The 21705-nt window shown below is 38.5% G+C and overlaps 1 protein-coding gene across 2 annotated transcripts in view; it reads left to right on the top strand.

Annotated features, from left to right (window-relative positions):
* Positions 1–2759: 2759 nt before the first annotated feature.
* The window catches only part of LOC150080634 (store-operated calcium entry regulator STIMATE-like), an 86220-nt gene continuing 67274 nt past the window's right edge, over positions 2760–21705 (top strand). For both annotated transcript variants that reach the window (XM_090380598.1, XM_090380597.1), the window contains exon 1: positions 2760–3035. In XM_090380598.1, coding sequence (XP_090236724.1) covers positions 2986–3035 — 50 coding nt within the window. In that variant the 5' untranslated portion in view covers positions 2760–2985. The remainder of the gene's footprint in view (positions 3036–21705) is intronic.

The following is a 21705-nucleotide window of genomic DNA, read 5'->3' as shown; positions in this document are numbered from 1 at the left end:
TAAGGAATTAATTGTGGATGCTACTAAAAGTTTCATACCTATTAAGAAATATTGTTCAAGGTTTAGGCCTAAATGGTTATCTAATGAGACTCGTAACTCAAGCCTATGGCAGATATAAGCTAGTCTGTAATCAGGTCACAAAGGAGGTTAGGCAGGCGAAGGCAGATTACGAAAAATCTTGGCAAAAGATGCTAAGAAAAACAGCAAGGATTTCTTTACTTATATAAACCCTAAAAGGAAGGGGATGAATCTGATTGGTCCACTTGACATCGATGGTTCGACTGTTGATGATCCTGCTCAGATAGCAAACAAACTGAATGAGTATTTTCCATCTAAATTCACACATGAGGAATTATTAAGGTTTGAAAATGGCAGAAGGTTTTCAAATTGTAGCAGGATACTTAATGATTTACTAATAACTGAAAGCAAAGGGGAGGATAAATTGTTGAAGTTAAACATAAGAAAACACCCCCAGGGGCTCACATCTGGTCAGTATGGGCTTGGCACACCCAGGATTCTGGGCTGGATATCATCATTCTTCTCTTTCTTGGTGACTCCCTTCTCTCTCTCTCTCTCTCTCTCTCTCTCTCTCTCTCTCTCTCTCTCTCTCTCTCTCTCTCTCTCTCTCTCTCTCTCTCTCTCTCTCTCAGGGGTAACTCAGAATTTTTTTTTTTTTTTTTTGGCTAGTGCAGCAAAAGCCTCAGGCTTCCTTGCCTCATATGGCTAATTATAATAATAATAAAGCACCTGGGATGGATGGGATCTCTCTAGTTATATTAAAGGAGGCGGCAAAGGAACTAAGCAAACCCTTAGCCATAATTATGAGAGCATCCTTGGATTCAGGGATAGTCCCACGGACTGGAGATGTGCAAATGTATCCCCAATTCACAAAGGGGGATCGAAGGGTGACACGACTAATTACAGACCAGTTAGTTTAACTTCTGCTCCGGGTAAAATTATGGAGTCACTGGTTAGAGATGCATTGCAGTATCATCTAGACAAGGCTGCAGCAATAATTCAGACACAGCATGGTTTTATTAAGGGAAAGTCTTGTCTGACAAATTTGATAGGATATTGTGATGTGGTTACAAAGGAACTGGATGCAAAAAATAATTTTGATATCATATATTTGGATTTCAGGAAAGCCTTTGACACTGTTGCGCATGGAAGACTATTGTACAAATTGGAGCAGAATGGTATTAAGGGTAAGTTGCTATAATGGATAAAAGGATGGTTAAGTGGGAGAAGACAGAGGGTGGTAATCAATGGGTGCTGCTCTTCTTGGACTAATTTTATTAGTGGTGTCTCACAGGGTTGAGTGTTAGGTCCACTGTTGTTTTGTATATTTATCAATGATATTGATGAAGGTATATCAGGCTTAATGTCGAAGTTTGCAGATGATACAAAGGTTGGCAGGGTTGTTAATGACAGTAATGTCAGTGTGCTACTGCAACAGGATCTAGGTAATTTGGGAAGCTGGGCTAAGAAGTGGCAACTGAAGTTTAACCTTGACAAATGCAAAGTACTGCATATGGGTAGAAGTAACCCCAGAGACACGTACCAATTGTGTGGTACTACACTTAAGGTGGTAGAAAATGAAAAAGACCGGAGAGCAATTGTGCAGTCAGATATGAAGTTTTCTGATCCTATCAAATAGGCTGCCAGGGTAGGTCATGGGGTTTTGTCAATGATATATAGGAATTTTGCTAGCAGGGAGAAGGAGGTGATTGTCCCTCTGTATAAGGCAATGGTCAGGCCACGCCTTGAGTACTGCGTACAGGTCTGGAAGCCTCATTTTAGGAAGGATGTAGATTTACTTGAGCGTGTACAGAGAAGGGCAACAAGATTGGTGAGTGGAATGAAGGGATCCTCTTACCAAGAGAGGCTTAAGTTCTGCAAATTGCAGTGGCTGGAGACTAGGCACCTGCGCGTTGATCTGATTGAGGTATATAAGGCCTTGAATGGGTTTAGCACTCTTAATTCTGATGGGATCCTTCCACTTGTTCAGATTACGAACCTAAGGGGACATAAATTCAAATTAAGAAAAGACAGATGTAGTATAGATGTGCGGAAATTTGCCTTTAGTCAGCAGGTAGTTAATTGCTGGAACAAACTTCCATCTGTCGTTGTGGAAGTTGACAGGTTAAATAAATTTAAGGAGGAACTGGACAGGCATTTGGATGGAATGGTGTGATTTTTTTTTTTTTTGGCTGATGCTGCATATGCTCATACACTTGCTTTCTTGCATCACATGCCACTACTACTACTACAAAGAATGGTGTCAAATTTTAAAAACGGTCATGATAGGAAGTTACTCTAATTGATGGGAATTCCTAAAGTCACTCTGAAGAGATACATGTAGAAAAAAATAATTATGTCCATCAGAAATTAGAATCTAGAAGGTAAAACGTTTGAAGAAAAGGTGTGGCCAAATCGAAGAACGTTAATTAAACAAAAAAAATGACGAAAATTTCAACATCTGAGGTGTTTAAACGATTATTAAAATAAAAATAGGAATTTTTATTTATTCCACTCCGCGAAATTCATTCCACCCGGGGGCAAAACTCACCCCCGGTCAGTTCCCCCTGGATTTAACACTGCCAATATTGAATGTGGATCCCGCTACAGTTCAAATCAGAATTTCCCGGATATAAAAATTGAAATGTTTATCAAGTTTTCAATTTACAGAGGGCACTGTGTCCATGCATATAAAAGTAATCACTTGCAAGAGGCATGGATTTGTTGGGTGTAGCGTCTTGTCATTTTTCATGTGGGAGTAGTGACAGTGGATGTGTTTTAAAAGTTGAATATTGTAATATTAAGTATTTTCATTCGCAGTTTGCATAAAGACTCATAATATGAAACGAATTATAAAACTTTGTTTTTCGCTAATGGTGGCAATTTCCCAATCGATGTTTTGATTGTGAAAATTATGGTTGCGACACAGTTTCATTGCAGTCCTGGAGCCTTGACGGATTCGTTTGGATGGCTTGTGCAAGGCATCTTGGCATGTTTGGCATTCGCTTGTTTAATACGTAAGTGTATTAAATTTGGTACAGTATTTGCAGGTGTATCTTCCTACTTATATCTTTTGGAGTATGATCACAGAACAATTCTACACCCCACCCCATATTAGGAAAGTACGGAAACGGGATTTTGATTTAAAAATTGCGGTTATCTAAAACTTATTTGCTATTTGAATGGCATTTTCTAAAACATTCGAATTTCATTCCTGTTATTGGTGGGAGAAACATTATATATATTTTTTAAGTAATGCTAGTTGCAGAAGGTATAGTTCATCTGGAATTTTTTTTTGTGAAAGTATAAACTTTCCGTACACCATTACTCCTTCAGTTGTTATAATTTCTAGTGAGTACTGAATCCTAAAAGAATAGTAGATCAGTGGACACACTATGATTTTATTTATTTTGCTAGGTATTCCTGGCCAAACTTTGGCAAGTTTAACTTGTGTTCCAGGGAAAATAATGGAATGACTGGTTAAAGAAGCATTGCAGGATCATCTAGACAAGACTGCAGTAATAGTTAAGACACAGCATGGGTTTGTTAAAGGGAGGTCTTGTCTGACCAATGTGATTGGATACTATGAAGTGGTCACAAAGGAACTGGTTCCAAAAATAATTTTGATATCATATACTTGGATTTCAGGAAAGCTTTTGATACTGTTGCACAATAAAGAATTGTACAAATGTAGCAATTTTTACAATGCTGTACAAATTGGAGAGGTATGGCATTAAGGTTCAGTTGCTACAATGGATAAAGGGATGGGTAAGTGACAGTGGTAATCAATGGATACTGCTCTTCATGGACAAATGTTATTAGTGGAATTTCCCAGGGTTTGGTGTTGGGCCCATTGTTGTTTTGTATATTTATCAATGATATTGATGAAGGTATATCAGGTTTAATGTCCAAGTTTGCAGATGATACAAAGGTTGGCAGGGTTGTTAACAACAGTAAAGACAGTATGCTTCCCCAACTGGATCTAGATAAGTTGGGCAAATGAACTGAGAAGTGGCAAATGCAAAGTACTGCATATGGGTAGCAATAACCAAAGAGAAATGTACCAACTGTGTGGTACTACACTTAGAGAATTGAAAGTGAAAAAGACCTGGGGGTAATTGTGCAGTCAAATATGAAGTTCACTGACAGTGCAGATGAGCTGTCAGGGCAGGTCACGTCATGGAGTCTTGTCAATGATATATAGGAATTTTACTAGAAGGGACAGGAAGGTGATTATTCTGTTATACAAGGCAATGGTCAGGCCACACCTAGAGTACTGTGTACAGGTCTGGAGGCCTCATTTTAGGAAGGATGTAGAGTTGCTAGAATGAGTACAAAGAATGGTAACAAGTTTGGTGAGGGGAACAAAGGGGTGCTCTTACCAAGAAAGGCTCAAGTTCTGTAAATTGCAGTGCTCGGAGAGTAGGCACCTGCGAGTTGATCTGATTGAGGTGTATAAGGCCTTGAATGAGTTGAATGCTGTTGGGATTCTTCCTCTTGCTCAGATTAAGAACCTGAGTAGGCACAGTTTCAAATTGAGGAAAGACAGTTGTAGAATAGATGTGCGGAAATTTGCCTTTAGCCAGTGGGTAGTTGATTGGTGGAACGGACTTCCATCTTTTGTTGTGGAAGTTGATAGCCTAAATAAATTTAAGGCTGAGCTGGACAGGCATTTGGAACGAATGGATGGGGTGAAATGGGAGGTATTTTTATTTTTGGCTGATGCTGCATATACTTGCTTTCTTGCATTGTATGCCTCTGCCAATGCTAACCCTGCAATATTTTTTACAAAAACAAATACATATTTACAGTTCTTGCTATCCTTAAAAAAAATTACAATCAGGTGTGAAGACCAAATTGTGTGTCAAATAACAGATTCTTCAAAGCACAAGAATGCAGTGAGCAGTTCCTTCTTGAAAACCAATTAAGGTAGATCTTTCATGAAGCATCAAATCCATATAGAGACATCACTGGTGGCTGTAAATTTAAGCTGTAAATTTTAGGAAGCATTTAATGGTGTTCTTTTAGTGTTGATGTAGTGATGTTCTGTTTAATTTTTAAGGTTGATTTTTTTTTAATTCTGTGGCATGAGTGCAGACTTCGTAATCAGATCCAATATAGGCTTCGATACTAATATCTATATGATAATAACAGTATAATTAGATATAATTAGGAAATCGAAAAGATGCATCTTTTTATTCTACTTTCACATCTAGTAATGCAAGTTTTGCAATTACAAAATGTACTAAATTTATAACGATAACAGTAGTGGAACAGTGTTGTTTATAATTCAAATTACACAATAAGAATATGATCAATGCCTGATAATTTAGCAAATATGTTTCTTAAAAGATTATCATTCGTAGAGGCATATGATGCAGTGTTCTTGATTATGCCAACAAATTAGGTGCTTGTTTTCAGCAGAGAGCATCTATCACTTGTTTACATTGCAAATGAACTATAGCATTAGTAGAGGCATATGATGCAAAAAAGCAAGCTTATACAGCATCAACCAAAAAAAACCCTTCCCATTTCACCCATCCATTCTCTCCAAATGTTTGCTTAGTTTTGCCTTGAATTTATTTAAGCTGTTAACTTCTACAATGACAGATGGAAGTTTGTTCTAGCAATCAACCACCTGATGGCTAAAGGCATATTTCTGCACATCTGTTCTACAACTGTCTTTTCTCAATTTGAATCTGTCCCCTCAGGCGATTAATATGGGAAGAGGAAGAATCCCATCAGCATTGAGCTTGCTTAAACCATTCAAGGCCTTATACACGTCAATCAGATCACCTCTTAGGTGCCTAGTCTCCAGACACTTAATTTGCAAAACTTAAGCCTTTCTTTGCAAGAGCAACCCTTTGTTCTATTTAGTAATCTTGTTGCTCTTCTCTGTACTTTCCAGCAGCTCTACATCTTTCCTAATATGAGGCCTGTATATCATTGACAAGACCTCATGACCTGCTCTGGCAGCGTGTCTGCATTGCTCAGAAAACTTCATATCTGACTGCACAATTGACTTTGACTACATTTGCGGCGCCTCTGTAGCCAGGTGGGAAGGAGCAGCAGTGCGTAGCACACGCTTCTTGATTAGACCGGGGTTTGAGCCCGTCAGCACCAAATACGGAGGATGCGGAAAGGTCAGGGAATGACCACCGCATATCCCAGAGCAATGTGGCCTTAGTTGCTAATGCTTCTAAAAACCAAATAACAAACTACATTTGCCTTGTTGAAATGTGGGTTACGCAATAACGGACAACTAAACATTCTTGCTAATCTGCTTGGATACAAATGTGTTGGCACTGGAAGAACTGAAAAATGGGGTGGAGGAACCATGATCCTGTATAAAGATGAGTAACAGTCTACCAAGGAACACCTCTCCAAATTTTGAAGCCACCTGTGCTACCTTTTTCAATGGGAAAATAAAATTACAAATCTGTCTTATATACCTGCCTCCTGAGCACATCAGGGGTTCAAGAAATGAACTCTTTTGCATGGCTTACCATTAACTTCAATCCAACTGTAGATATGATCCTGTTAGGAGATGTTAACATGCCAATTCCAAAACATACCTGCGCAAAAAGAAATCTTGACTCTTCTTGCACAGCTTAATCTGAAACAACTGGTTACTCCAGCTACTAGAGGGAATCAGTGGTTAGATGTCTATAACAATACACCTAGCATTAGATTAGCAGACAACTTGCTTCGCTTTAAGTCAGACCACAATCCTATAGCTGTAGAGACCACATTCAATGTTGCTGGAACCAATCAGAGGGACGGCGGAAATTTTAATGGCATGCACAGAACGACATTTTCTTTAAAGTATATCAAGCGAAACATCATCCTCAAAGAACTTTGAGAATACAAATGGCAAGCACTAAACACAGCCAGCAGAAGAAGCTCTCCAGCTACTGGCACTAAAGCTCACAAAAATTGCCTATGAAGGAGCATCAAGGGTCATAAGGATAACCAGGAAATCCAAAAACCGGTTTAATCCACAGATAAATGTCTTTTGTAAAAAGTAAAGATTTTACAGGAAGTGGCTGAAGATAGGACATCCTAATGACTACGGTCTGTACAAAAAAGAGTGCTCACTTCATAAAGCTGAAAAGACAAGCGCATTACTGCTGCTTGTCTCTTGCACATTACAGCTGTATTATCAAAGCTCAATCAGGGAAAAAGAATCATTGGTGATAACAGGAAAAAAGGTCTTATGATTGCCGAGGTCTTTACGGAATGGTCCAAGAAGACATTTGGACAACCTCCTGTGCCCAACCAATTAGCAACTGAAGAAAACAGGAAGAGAATAACTGAACTAAGTAAAAGAAGAATTCATCTCAAACTTACTCAGAAAGACACCTCTAACAATCATCACAATTACCAAAGAAAACCTCATGAAAACCATAAATGAACTTGCCAATAAAGCAACTGCTAGTCCTGATAACTTCCCTCTTTCATGGCAAAAATCAGCAGCCCTTATATTATTGAGGTTCAGTGATTTCATTGAAGGTGTGAACCTTCAATGAAATCATTCAAAAAGGTACTCTCCCCTGTATATGGAACAGCTACATAGTCAGACCCATTCCCAAAATAAAGAAACCAAAAAATGCCAGACTATAGACCCATAGTAGCCGTAGGTTGCATCATCTTGAAAATTTTTGAGAAGACCCTTCTCTCAGCCCTTGCCCAACACTGCTTCAGGCATTGTCCTCTGCACCTACACTCAGTCTTACCTGGAAGATCAACTGTCACAAATCTTCTTGAGACCCTTTTTCGGATGCAGAAAGCTCTCAACAATAAGGAACAGCTCGATATTATCTTCCTAGACATATCTGCAGCTTTTGACAATATCTTGATAACAGCTCTGGAACAAATTTTATCTTTCTACTTCAAAATACAAGGCAATCTCCTGAACATTTTATGTAACATTCTGAAGGAAAAATGCCTTGTAATCTGTAATGACGATTTTATTGCCCATTACTCCATTTCACAAGGAGTGCCACGGGGGGGCATTCTCTGCAGGGCACAATATAGCCAAAGCAGCTTTTGCACCACAAAACTACAAACAACAACAATGTTCTCTCCTCACTTTTATTTGCTGCAGCTCTGGAACCATTTTTTGCATCCCATAAAGACAACTTTATTACATATGCTGATGACCTGAAATTCTTCGTCAAATCTAAAGATCTGCAAGTTAAGCAAACAAATCAACAAGCCAATAACACAAAAAAACTGGAGCATTACCTTGACTGTATTGGACTACATTTAAACCCAAGCAAATCTGCTCAGATGGCAATTACAAAGAAAAAGAATAGCACAATATCTCTGCTGGTAAGCAGATGCGAAGTTCTAAAGGTTAAATCGCACGTAGACCTTGGCCTAAAATTTTAAGGGCACAAAAGGTGATATAGTTGTACACGTGGGCACTAACGATATCACGAGTAGGAGACCGGCAGAATTGCTTAACAAGTACAGGTCACTGTTGAAAAAAAGCCGTGAAATAGGGTTGAATTTGAAAGTGTCTGCAATTCTGCCCAGACACGATAGGAGGGAGTATATGATGAGAGCCTTGTCAATCAATTCGGCCCTGGAAAGATTGTGCAAGGCTCAAGGGGTAGAATTTTTTTCAGCCTGGACTGTACTTGTTAACAGGAGGGATTGCTTCTACAGGGATGGGATACACTTAAATAGAAAGGGTGCAAGAATATTTGCTGATGCTATCGAGGCAGTGTTAGGTGGGTCGGAAAACTGCTAGCTTGGGGGATACAAAGACAAATAGATTAACAGTAGCCACTGGCAGAGGTGAAAGAGATTCTTGCACTGCTTCTATTGGAATGAGCAGAAGCCTGAAAAACAAGATTCAGGATATTTCAGAGACTGCTGGGAGTCATTGCGGTACAAGTAAACACATGGGTTGTGTTAGGGTAGCTAAGAATAGAAATAGGTGCATGTATACTTGCTTGTACACCAATGCTAGGAGTTTAGTAAATAAATTTGATGAATTTGAGGTATTGCTCAAAACATCAAAGGCAGATATTGTTGGGATATCAGAGACTTGGTGTCACACAGATATAAGGAATGCAGAACTGGAATTTGGGGAGTACAACGTCTACAGAAAGGATAGACAGGATAGGAAGGGAGGAGGGGTTATGCTATTAGTTAAGAAATACATAAAATCCAAGGAAGTGAAGCCAGTGGACATCGCTGGACAGTGCAGTGTTGAGTCAGTTTGGTGTGACATAAGCATTGGGAGATCAAAATTGAGAGTAGGAGTGTGCTATAGGCCTAATGACTCTGATGAGTATAATAAGAAACTGTACAGGGAAATAGAGTGGGCCAGTAAATCAGAGTCTTATAATGGGAGATTTTAATTTCCCAGATATTGACTGGAATTTGTGGGCTGGTCACTCACACACTAGCAAGGCTTTTGTGGATTTATTGGATGATTGTTTTCTACATCAGCATGTTCGGGAGGCAACTAGAGGGAGGAATACTCTTGATTTGATTATCAGCAGTGATTCTTCATGCATTAAGAATCTGCAGATAAATGAACCACTAGGTGGCAGTGATCACAGTGTGCTGAAGTGGGATTTACTCAAAGAGGTAACTACCAATTAGGGGTAAAGGGAAGGGCTATTGCTTTCGTAAAGGCGACTACGATGGACTGAGACAGTATTTAAATTCTATACAGTGGGACCAACTGATGATGTTACCAACAGTAAATGCAAAATGGGAAGCATTCAAAGAACTTATCTTGGAAGCTACTAGACTTTACATACCAACTAAGAAATATTGTTCACGGTTTAGGCCTAAATGGATGTCAGATGAACTGATGAGGCATATGGCAGAGAAGAAACATGCATGGGATACATACAAATTAACACATGACACAGAAGCCTATGATAGATACAAGTTGATCTGTAACAAAGTTACAAAGGAGGTTAGGCAGGTGAAGGCAGATTACGAGAAATCTTTGGCAAGGGATGCAAAGAAAAACAGCAAAGAGTTCTTTACTTATGTAAACTCTAGAAGGAAGGGGATGAATCAGATTGGTCCACTTGATATCGATGGGTCAACTGTTGATGATCCTGCTCAGGTAGCTAACAAACTAAATGAATATTTTGCATCGACATTCACACATGAGGAGTTATTTATTGAGGGGAATGCCAGAGGTGTATTCAACTCTAGCAGTAAGCTAGAGAATCTTTTAATAACTGAGAGTAAAGTGGAGGAGAAATTGTTGAAGATAAACACAAGAAAGGCACCTGGGGTGGATGGGATCTATCCAGTTATATTAAAGGAGGCAGCAAAGGAAGTAAGCAAACCCTTAGCCATAATTATGAGAGCTTCCTTGGACTCAGGGGAGGTACCCATAGACTGGAGATGTGCAAATGTGACCCCAATTCACAAAGGAGGATCAAAAGCTGACACAAGCAATTATAGACCTGTGAGTTTAACTTCTGTTCCAGGAAAATTAATGGAGGCACTAGTTAAAGAAGCACTGCAGGATCATTTACACAAGACTTCAGTTATAGCTCGGACACAGCATGGTTTTGTTAAGGGGAAGTCTTGCCTGACCAATTTGATTGGATACTATGATGCAGTCACAAAGGAACTGGATGCAGGGAATAACTTTGATATTATATACTTGGATCTTAGAAAGGCTTTTGATACTGTTGCACATGGAAGACTGCTGCACAAATTGGAGCAGTGTAACATTGGAGGCAAATTGCTGCTGTGGGTAAAGGGGTGGCTGAGGGGGAGAAGACAGAGTGGTAATCAATGGACACTGCTCGTCATGGACTAATGTTATTAGTGGAGTCCCTCAGGGCTCAGTGTTGGGTCCATTATTGTTTTCTGTATTCATAAATGATATTGATGATCGTATATCAAGCTTAATGTCGAAGTTTGCAGACGATACAAAGGTAGGCAGGGTTGTCAAGAACACTACTGACACTATGCTGCTGCAACAGGATCTGGAAAGGTTGAGCAGATGGGCTGAGAGGTGGCAAATGAAGTTTAACATTGACAAATGTAAAGTACTACACATGGGAAACAGCAACCCCAGAGCAACGTATCAACTCTGTGGTATTACACTGACAGTGGTAGAGAATGAAAGGGACCTGGGGGTGGTTGTGCAGGCAGATATGAAGTTCTCTGAGCAGTGCAGACGGGCTGCAAGAGTAGCTCATGGTGTATTGTCAATGATATATAGGAATTTTTCTAGCAGGGATAAGGAGGTGATTATTCCCTTGTATAAGGCAATGGTCAGGACACCTAGAGTACTGTATACAGGCCTGGAGGCCTCATTTCAAGAAGGATGTAGAGCTGCTGGAACGAGTACAGAGAAGGGCAACAAGATTAGTGAATGGAACAAAGGGGTGCTCTTACGAAGAAAGGCTTAAGATTTGCAAATTACAGTGTCTGGAGACTAGGCACCAGCGAGGTGATCTGATAGAGGTGTATAAAGCATTGAATGGTTTGAGCATGCTCAATGCTGATGGGATTCTTCCTCTCGCTAAGAATAATCACCTGAGAGGGCATAAATTCAAATTGAGGAAAGACAGATGTAGGATAGACGTGCGGAAATTTGCCTTTAGGCAGCGAGTGGTTGGTTGGTGGAACAGACTTCCATCCCTTGTCGTGGAAGTTGATAGCCTAAATAAGTTTAAGGCTCAGCTGGACAGGTATTTTGAACGAACAGAGGGGTGAAGTGGGAGTGGTTTTTTTTTTTTTTTTTGGGCTGATGCTGCATAAGCTTGCTTTCTTGCATCAAATGCCTCTGCTAATGCTAAAATGGGATGAGGGACTAACATTCTCCAAGCAGTTTGATTACATCAAAGCAGAAACATATGCAGCGCTTTGGGCTGCCAAACAGGAGTTAATTGAATTAGAAACCCAGATCTTGTTATAAAGTATATATATCTTGAAATGTATACTTCTCATCCCACTGTATGCTTCATGGATTTGGTCCTCTGCCCCACCCAGCAACCTGAAAGCTTTCCTAAGTATTGAATACTGGCTCTTGAGATGGCTGAACAGGATCTCTAATCACCCATTTACTATCTCTAGAGCCATCCTACTTTCCAATCTTAGTATTCCTCCCTGGAAACAGATAATGCAAGAAACATTTTCACATTAGCCCAACTGCTAACAGGAAGATTAGACGTTCCCAGTATTGACTGCTTGTTTCACTCTTGTCGAGCAGCCACCAGGAATGCCTAAACAAGAGATCCTCTTCAAAGCAACTTAAAAACCTGGACAGCCTAAGTCTTTTTTTCCAGCAAACACAATAGAGCTCTTCAATCAACTAAGAATTGAGCTGGAAAAGCTCTGTAATGAAAAAGCCTACAGATTGAAAGTCTTTGCCAACTCCTATTGTCTTGTGCAACTGTAGTGCACAGCCACTCGGCTCAAAAACTGCATTTAATTTTGATCCCTTTTAAGTATATATTCTCAGTATTCTAGTTGTCAACCTAAGGTGTCAAAATTAAATCTTCTATGATTACAAAGATGCCAAAACTTTAAATATTCTATTATAAAATCATAATTACTCATGTATTTCAAAATTCTGTATTCAACCTATCAGGGTGAACGTCCCATAGACTTTGTAACCTTTTGCTCATGGGGTCCTCTTCACACCTTAGAATGTAACTCACACCCTTCTAGCCAATGGCTGCCACAGAGGTGTCTCCTCAACATAAATATAATAATAATAATAATTATCCCTAGGTCTCTTTCATTCTCTACCACCCTGAGTATAGTACCATACAGCTGGTACATTTCTTTGGGGTTCTTCTACCCATTTTCATTACTTTGCATTTGTTAATGTAACTTCAGTTGTCCCTTCTCAGCCCATTTGCCCAACTTTTCTACATTTTGTTTCAGTAGCATACTGCCATTAACAACCTTGCCAACCTTTGTATTATTATTATCTGCATACTTGGACAATAAACCTGATATACCTTCATCAATATCATTGATAAATATACAAAACAACAATGGACCTAACACTGAACCCTGGGGAACTCTACTAATAACATTAGCCCGCGAAGGGCAGTGTCCATTAATTACCACTCTGTCTTCTCCCACTCAACCATCCTTTTATCCATGCCTTGATGCCAGTTTGTACGGTAGTCTTCCATGTGCAACAGTATCAAAAGCTTTCCTGAATTCCAAGTATATGATATCAAAATTATTTTTTGCATCCAGTTCCCTTGTAAACACGTGGTATCCAATGAAATTGGTCAGACAAGATTTCCCTTTAACAAACCCTGTCTGAATTATTACTGCAGTCTTGTAGAGATGATCCTGTAATGCTTCTTTAAACATGGGCTCATGATTGGGCCCATTTGCCTTATTTGCTTCAGGTGATTAATCTGGGCTAAGAGGAAGAATCCTATTAGCATTGAGCATGCTTAAACCATTCAAGGCCTTAAACATCTCAATCATTTACCTCGCAGGTGCATAGTCTTCAGACACTCTAATTTGCAAAACTTAAGCCCTTTCTTCGTAAGAGCAACCCTTTGTTCCATTCAGTAATTTTGCTGTTCTTCTCTGTACTCATTCCAGCAGTTCTACATCCTTCCTAAAATGAGGACTCCAGACCTGTATACAGACAGTACTGAAGGTGTGGCTTGACCATTGCCTTATAGAAGGGAATAATTTTTTTTTTCTGTGAACCCCAAAAAACGAGAGGTATTAGAACCTATAGTACTTAGTACCGTGGTTACCTCCTTATCCCTGCTAGAAAAATTGCTGTATATCATTGACAAGATCCCATGACCTGCTCTGGCAGCCTGTCTGAGAAAACTTCGGAAAACTGCTCAGAAAATTCATATCTAACTGCACAATTACCCCAGGTCTGAGTGTAGTACCATTCAGTTGATTACTCTGGGGATACTGTTACACATATGCAGTACTTTACATTTGTTAATGTTAAACATCAGTTGCCACTTCTCAGCCCATCTGCTCAACTTTTCGAGATCCTGTTGCACTAGCATACTGTCAATAGTTTCATTAACAACCCTGCCAACCTTTGTATCATCTACAGACTTGAACATTAAGCCTTATATACCTTCATCAATATCATTAATAAATACAAAAAACAACAATGGTCCAACACTGAACCCTGCAGGACATCACTAATAACATTAGTCCAGAAAGAGCAATGTCCATTGATTACCACTTTGTCTTCTCTCATTCAACCAACCCTTTATCCATAGCAGCAATTTTCCCTTAAAGCCATACTGCTCCAATTTGTATAGTAGTCTTCCCTGTGCAACAGTATCAAAAGCTTTCCTAAGATCCAAGTATATGATATCAGAATTATTTTTTTTGCATCTAGTTCCTTTGTGACCACATCATAGTATCCAATCAAATTGGTCAGGCAAGACTTTCCCTTAACAAAACCATGCTGTGTCTGAGCTATAACTGAAGTCTTGTCTAGATGATCCTGCAGTGCTTCTTTAGCCAGTGCCTCCATTAATTTCCCCGGAACAGAAGTTAAACTAACAGGTCTGTAAATACAGTGGATTCCAGCTATTTGGGCCACTGATTAATCGTGGCAGCCATTTATTTGGTCCAAATCTTAAAAAACAGAACCCAATCGAGAAAATAGCCTAGGTTTACTTCACTTAATTGGGACAACAAGCCGTTTAATTGGGGCAGGAGACTGGAGATTACCCTATGATTGTCTCAGACCATACCACGTGGTTCAGTCAGATTTCTGGAGATCACAACCATAAAACAAAAACAATTAGCATTCACCTGTTTATTGGGCTTTTCTGTTAGTGCAATCTATCATAAATGGATAGGAAACTTGATCTTATTGAATTTGTGATAATTCTGTGGGTTATTTTAGTGAAATGTGTTTACACTTCCATGAAATCTTCAATCATATAAAAAAATTAATTTTCAGAATCTTCCCTTTATTCCTATTTTTGAAGCTTCATAACTTGTTACTGCATTCTCACTTGTGCATGTCATGTTACTTGCAATTTGTGTGTGCCATATTCTTTGTTATTGATTGCTCATCTTTTTACTGTTTTAAATTTTAACTCCCACCCACAAATGTCAGTGAACAGAAATGTCAACTAGTTAGTATGTACGTATTACATATATAATATCGGTGTAGATACACCATAGTTAACCCATAAATTTGAACTACATTTGTAACGCAAGAGGCATCGCTTTAATAGTATCTCATATTGTGAGTGCCTTCACAACGAGATAGCTGGTATTGCACAACTTCAAATAAATAACGCTTCTCTAGTAGAGAAGACTTATTTATTTTCAGAGGATACCACCACCCAGACGATTGTTTTGAAACTAGTGGGCTTAATCATCAGTGGGCAGTCAGGTACCCTGGTAGTGAGAGATGCCAAAGGGTGTTGGTAATAATGTATTTGAAAACGAAATGCACAAGTCATAATCTTTATGGGTTTTGGTAATTAACCATATAATATCGGTGTAGATACACCATAGTTAACCCATAAATTTGAACTACATATGTAACGTAAAAGTCATCGTTTTATCTCATATTGTGGGTACCTTCACAACGAGATAGCTGGTATTGCACTACTTCAAATAAATAATGCTTCTCTAGTAGACAAGACTACTGTTATTTATTTTCAGAGGATACCCGATGCCTTTTATGCTACATACGTAGTTCAAATTTATGGGTTAACTATGGTGTATCTACACCGATATTATATAGTTAATTACCAAAACCCACAAGGATTATGCTTTGTGTTTTTGTTTTCAGGTGCCTCCGTAGCCAGGTGGGCAGGAGCAGCAGTGCGTAGCACACGCTTCTTGATTAGACCGGGGTTCGAGCCCATGACCACCAAATATGGAGGATGCGGAAAGGTCAGGGAATGACCACCGCATATCCCCGGAGCAATATGGCCTTAGTTGCTAATTCTCCTAAAAACCAAATAACAAACAAACATTTTGTTTTCAAATACATTATTACCAACACCCTTTGGCATCTCTCATATTGTGGATATAACTTCGCAACTGTGATGGCATGTTACACTACCAGGGTACCTGACTGCCCACTGATGAAGCCCACTAGCTTCAAAACGATTGTCTGGGTGATGGTATCCTCTGAAAATAAATAACAGTAGTCTTCTCTACTAGAGAAGTTATTTATTTGAAGTAGTGCAATACCAGCTATTGCGTTGTGAAGGCACCCACAATATGAGATACTATTAAAACGATACATTTTACGTTACATATGTAGTTCAAATTTATGGGTTAACTATGGTGTATCTACACCGATATTATATAGTTAATTACCAAAACCCATAAGGATTATGCCTTGTACATTTCGTTTTCAAAATACATATTACAGTACGTATTAATTATTCTGATTTTCACGTATATTCTTCCGATTTTCATGTATCATTTAATTTTTTAATTGGTAAGATAATGAAGGGTAAATTTGTGCTTAATATATCTTTACTTTTATAGCCTGTTGATAATATTCCTCCTATTTTTGCTAATTAGAATCACTGTTTAATAGAATTGAAATTCAATTCACAGACATAATCACAATAACCAGTGCTCACTACACATCGTAACATGATTTGATTGTATGGTGAACGAATAGTAAAGTGGGGGTTCATTGTATTTTTAACTATTTACGTGAAACTTTGGATAATTGGGGCAGCCGCTTATCGGGTTAAAATGCACTAGTCTCGATGTGTCCCAAATAACCGGAATCGACTGTACTTGTCACCCTTTGATCCTCCTTTGTGATTGAGGTCACATTTGCACATTTCCAGTCCATGAGTATCTTCCCTGGGTCCAAGGAAGCTCTCATAATTATGGCTAAGGGTTTGCTTACTTCCTTTGCTGCCTCCTTTAATATAACTGGATAGATCCCATCCACCCCAGGTGCCTTTCTTATGTTTATCTTCAACAATTTCTCCTCCTCTTTTGTCTCAGTTATTACAAAATCATTTAGCTCACTGCCAGAGTTTAATACATCTGTGGCATTCTTGTCCCCGAATAACTCTGCATGTGTAAATATAGATGCAAAATACTCATTGTTTGTTAGCTACCTGAGCAGAATCATCAACAGTTGGACCATCAATATCAGGTGGATCAATCTGATTCATCCCATCAGATTCTTTCTTCTAGTTTACATAAGTAAAAGAACTCTTTGCTGTTTTTCATTGCATCCTTTACCAAAGATTTCTTGTACTCTACCTTTGCCTGCCTAACCTCCTTTGTAACTTTATTACAGCCCAGCTGAAATCTACCGTAGGCTTCTGTGTCACCTCTTTATTTATATGTATTCCATGCATTTTCTTCTGTCACATGTCTCATTAGTTCATCTGACATCCATTTAGGCCTAAACTTTGAACAATATTTCTTAGTTGGTATGAAAAGCCTAGTAACTTCCAAGATTAATTCTTTGAATGCTTCCCATTTAAAATTTGTTTTTTGTAACATCATCACTTGGTCCCACTGTATAGAGTTTATACGAAAGCAAAAACCCTTCCCTTTAGACCTGATGGTAGTTACCTCTGGGAGTAAATCCCACATCAGCACACTGTTTACTGCTACTTTTTGGTTCCTTTATCTGCAGATTCTTAATGCATAAAGAATCACTGCTAATAATCTGATCAAGAGTATTACTCCCTCTGGTTGCATCCCGAACATGCTGGTTTAGAAAAGAATCATCCAATAAATCCACAAAAGCCTTGCTGGTGTGAGAGGGACCAACCCACAAGTTCCAGTCAATATCTGGAAAATTAAAATCCCCCATTATAAGACAATCTGATTTACTGGCCCACTCTATTTCTCTGCACAGTTCATTCTATTCATAAGTCATTATACCTATAACACACTGCTATTGCAACAGTTTTTAAAATATTTGTTTGTGGCATTTGATAGAAAGAATTAAATGTAGCTTGCTGGATTTTCTTTGTTTTTAATTGTTTGAATTGAAATGTCCCCATCAAATGAATACACTTGTGTGTATACAGTGAAACTTCCCTTTAACAGACAGCCATGGGGAACGAAAATGTGTCCGTTAGAGAGAGGTGTCCGCTAACAAGAAGTCTGAGGGAGAAAAAAAAAAAGAAAGAAAAATCGTTAAACGTTTAATGTAAAATTAAATTAAATTATATACAGATTTTGCACAATATTTTTGGAAATAATATACATACAATTGTGCTATGCATATTATGACTTTATCTTATGAAAAATACATACCGTAATCACTTATTTTCTTCTGCACCTTCTTCCGGCTGATAATTTTGTTTTCAACATTTGTTTGGAGTGAAGAAACCATCGAAAGTTCTTCAGTAAGATACTTCAGCGGCGAAAAACATTTTTAAACAATTGATTTGTATGAGCGCTTCTATTTTCATCCGTGGTTCGTTGTTAATATGTTCTTCGACATAATGACCTCCTTCCATTTCTTCATCCTCATGAGGAACTTCTTGAAAAATATCGATGATAATGTTGTTGATATCTATAGCACCATCTTCTGTAGTGAGGTTTGAGTCTGTATCTTTGTAGCCAGGGTCACTTGTAGCTGAAGTATTGTACATTATCAATAGATGAAGTTCTTGTTCTTCTTGGTGCTCCACATTTGCTGTTCACAACTTCAATTTTTGCGTTTGACAAGCCAGACTTTACAAAACAGTTCGACAGTTTGTTTTCTAATTGCGTTTAGTGAAGAGGAAATCCATTGAATCGCATCTAGGATGCTGATTTTCTTTGCAAGGTCACTCGCACATGTTACATCGTTCATGTTTGCAATGAGATGTCTTAAAACACGTTTTCTGTAGTGAAGTTTAAAATTTTTTATTATCCCTTGATCCAAGGGCTGACACTCTGCAGATGTGTTTGGTGCAGAAAAACGATTTGAATGTTGGACAATTCAATGTGCGGGTGAGATGCAGCATTATCCATGAAAAGAATAATTTTTCTGTTTTGACGAATCATGTTTTGGTTAAAGTGACTTATCCATTCGCTCATGATATCTCTTGTCATCCACGCTTTTTATTAGACTTCCAATCAACATTTAAGATTCAACTTTATGCCCTTGAAACAATGAGGATTTTGTGGTTTTCCTATAACAAGAGGTTGTTCAAAGTCTCCCAGCATATTTGTACACAATAGTACAGTCAAGCATTCCTTAGAAATTTTTCTGCCCTGGCACTTTTCGTTTTTTAGACTCATTGTTTTTTCAGGAAGAACTTTAAAAAACAACCCTGTTTCGTCACAGTTGTAAATATCCTTAGCTTCAAAATCACGACATAACTCTTGCAATTTGACTGTCCACTCTGTTAGAACCCCAGTATCAACAGATCCACCTTCACCACTTACGGTTTTCCAAGAAATTTTATGCCGAGTTTTGAACTTGTCTAGCCATCCCACAGAAGCTCTGAACTCATTTACTCCCATAGATTTCGCAACCTCCAAAGCCTTTTCCCTAATAATAGGCCCATTAATGGGAATTTTTTTTAGCACATGCGTGACAAAACCACTGGTACATAACATTGTCAATTTGAAGTCCAACAGTTTTCGGGAATGATTTTTGAACCTGATCATTTCCGTGTTGCCAAAATTGTTTGAGCAGTTCATTTTTTTTCTTTAGGATATCGCTTACCTGCGTCTTCCCGATTTTGAATTTTGCAGCGAGATTGCGAACACTATTTTTTTGCCAATCATACGCATTAATGAGTTCGACTTTATCTTTTAAAGTTAAATGTTTACGAGAAGACATTGTGCACTTCACACGACACTGAACAAAACTGAAAAGACGAAAGGCCGACCATATTCCCCCCCCCCTTGCACACACCGAATTCATCAGAAGTTTTACACGTGCCTTAAAATTCTTGAAAAAGGGTTTAGAACCGCGACGCAAACCTTGATAAAATTCAGAGAATCGGAAATAGAAAATAAACACACGATTGAGGCAATACGTGGAAGAAAAGTTCCTAGAAAAAGGGCCGTAAGCTCGCCCGCTGTCCGTTATGGGGAGATCAAATTAAGTGCTAATCTAAACGAAACAGTGCAGATTGCCTGTCCGCGTCCGTTACAGAGAATGTCCGCTACACAGAAGCTGCAAACACGTTAAAACCAATGGAGGTGAGTTGGGGAATTTGAAAATGTCCGTTGTAGAGAGATGTCCGTTAACGAAAGGTGTCCGTTAGGAGAAGTTTCACTGTATATATAAAAAAAAAAGTAAACTGCAACCATTATCAACCCACTGCAGGATGGAAGCCTCCTCAACAATTCATGTTGAGGGAAATGGACCATAATCTGCCACGATGGTCCAGTGCGGGTTGGCAGATCGACCGTATTTAGCAGTCAGGGGCTTGAACCCCGGGCTACTAAAGGAGCGTGTGCTACCGCACTCCTGCTCCTGACCACTCGGCTGCGGAGGCCTTTTTCCCTTTTTTTTTAAGGATTACTTGTATATAGTAAACCTTAACTTGGTATTCCCTTCAGCAATTTAAGAATTTTAGTACAGTGGCTCTTTGTTTTAGTAATTTAATGAGTTGGGAAATTGCACTGGTATTGTATTGCATTGTATTACATTGTAATTGTATATGTTAATGTGCATGCTATTGCTGTTATTGAATAACTGCTGACATCACCATTTATTGAGAACACATTCTTTTTATAGCTGCCATCACTTGATGTTTGTTGTCATTTTACATGTCATAAATATGTACACAAACGGTGTCCTTGAACAATCTCTTCAAATTTTTTTGGTGAGTCAACTTCACCCATCCTGCACACTGCATAACTGCCAGCTTCACCTGTTGTTAACAGTGTGCAGTTTCTTTTGTCTTGCATTTTGCCAGGCAAAGTAATTAGAAGCCATATGTTTTGTTGGATAGAATATACAGCTCTGTTGTCTGGAGTCATTTAATTTGCTGTTATTTCCTTTCCCTGACGCTATAGTCTTTGCTAACAGATGTGCTGTGTTTTGCTGGAAGATGCCTCTTTAGTGTTTCTTTTTTTTGCTTCTGCGATTCATTATTTGATACTTGACCTCAGGTCACACAGAAGTAATAGATGTGAAACCCATTGCTAAAAACTCATATTTGTACTAATGTTTAGTTATAAGGATAACCTATTTACTAAATTTGGAGTATAGTTAATGTAAACAGACAACTTTGTGGAGGATAGCAGATATATTCCCACTATGCCCTTATTTAAAAATCAGAAAAGTGAATGAACCAGGAAATTGATTGCTTCCTTTTTCACATTTCCCTTTTATCGATAGTCCTTTCAGGAATAGGGAATACGTCCTCCGTTTACCCTTGTTTAAAAGTTGGAAAAGTGACAATCAGACATTGCATAAAGGCAAGCAATGATAATTTCCTGCTTCATTCACTTTTTCAATTTTTAAACAAGCACATAAGAGAGGAGATATCTCCTATCCCTCTGGTTTCCTGGGTAACATTCAATTATATTCAGTGTGTTTAATATACAGTACTACAGTCATAATGAAAAGAATTTGCATATGTGATTATTAAATGGGTTTATACTGATGCAACTTGTTAAATACTAGGATTTATCAGTGCAGCTATGGTATGAAAGAGTGAAATGTATTGATATTTCAGGCTTAATATACAGTACTTTAGTCAGATAACGGAAAAGACTTGGGCTTTTACCAAAGTGAATTGGAAAATCCTAAGATTATTG

Source organism: Mastigoproctus giganteus, chromosome 9 (genome assembly GCF_048544385.1).
Source record: "Mastigoproctus giganteus isolate SK-2022 chromosome 9, ASM4854438v1, whole genome shotgun sequence".
NCBI classification, from domain to species: domain Eukaryota; kingdom Metazoa; phylum Arthropoda; class Arachnida; order Uropygi; family Thelyphonidae; genus Mastigoproctus; species Mastigoproctus giganteus.
This window is presented reverse-complemented; position numbering and strand designations above follow the sequence as displayed.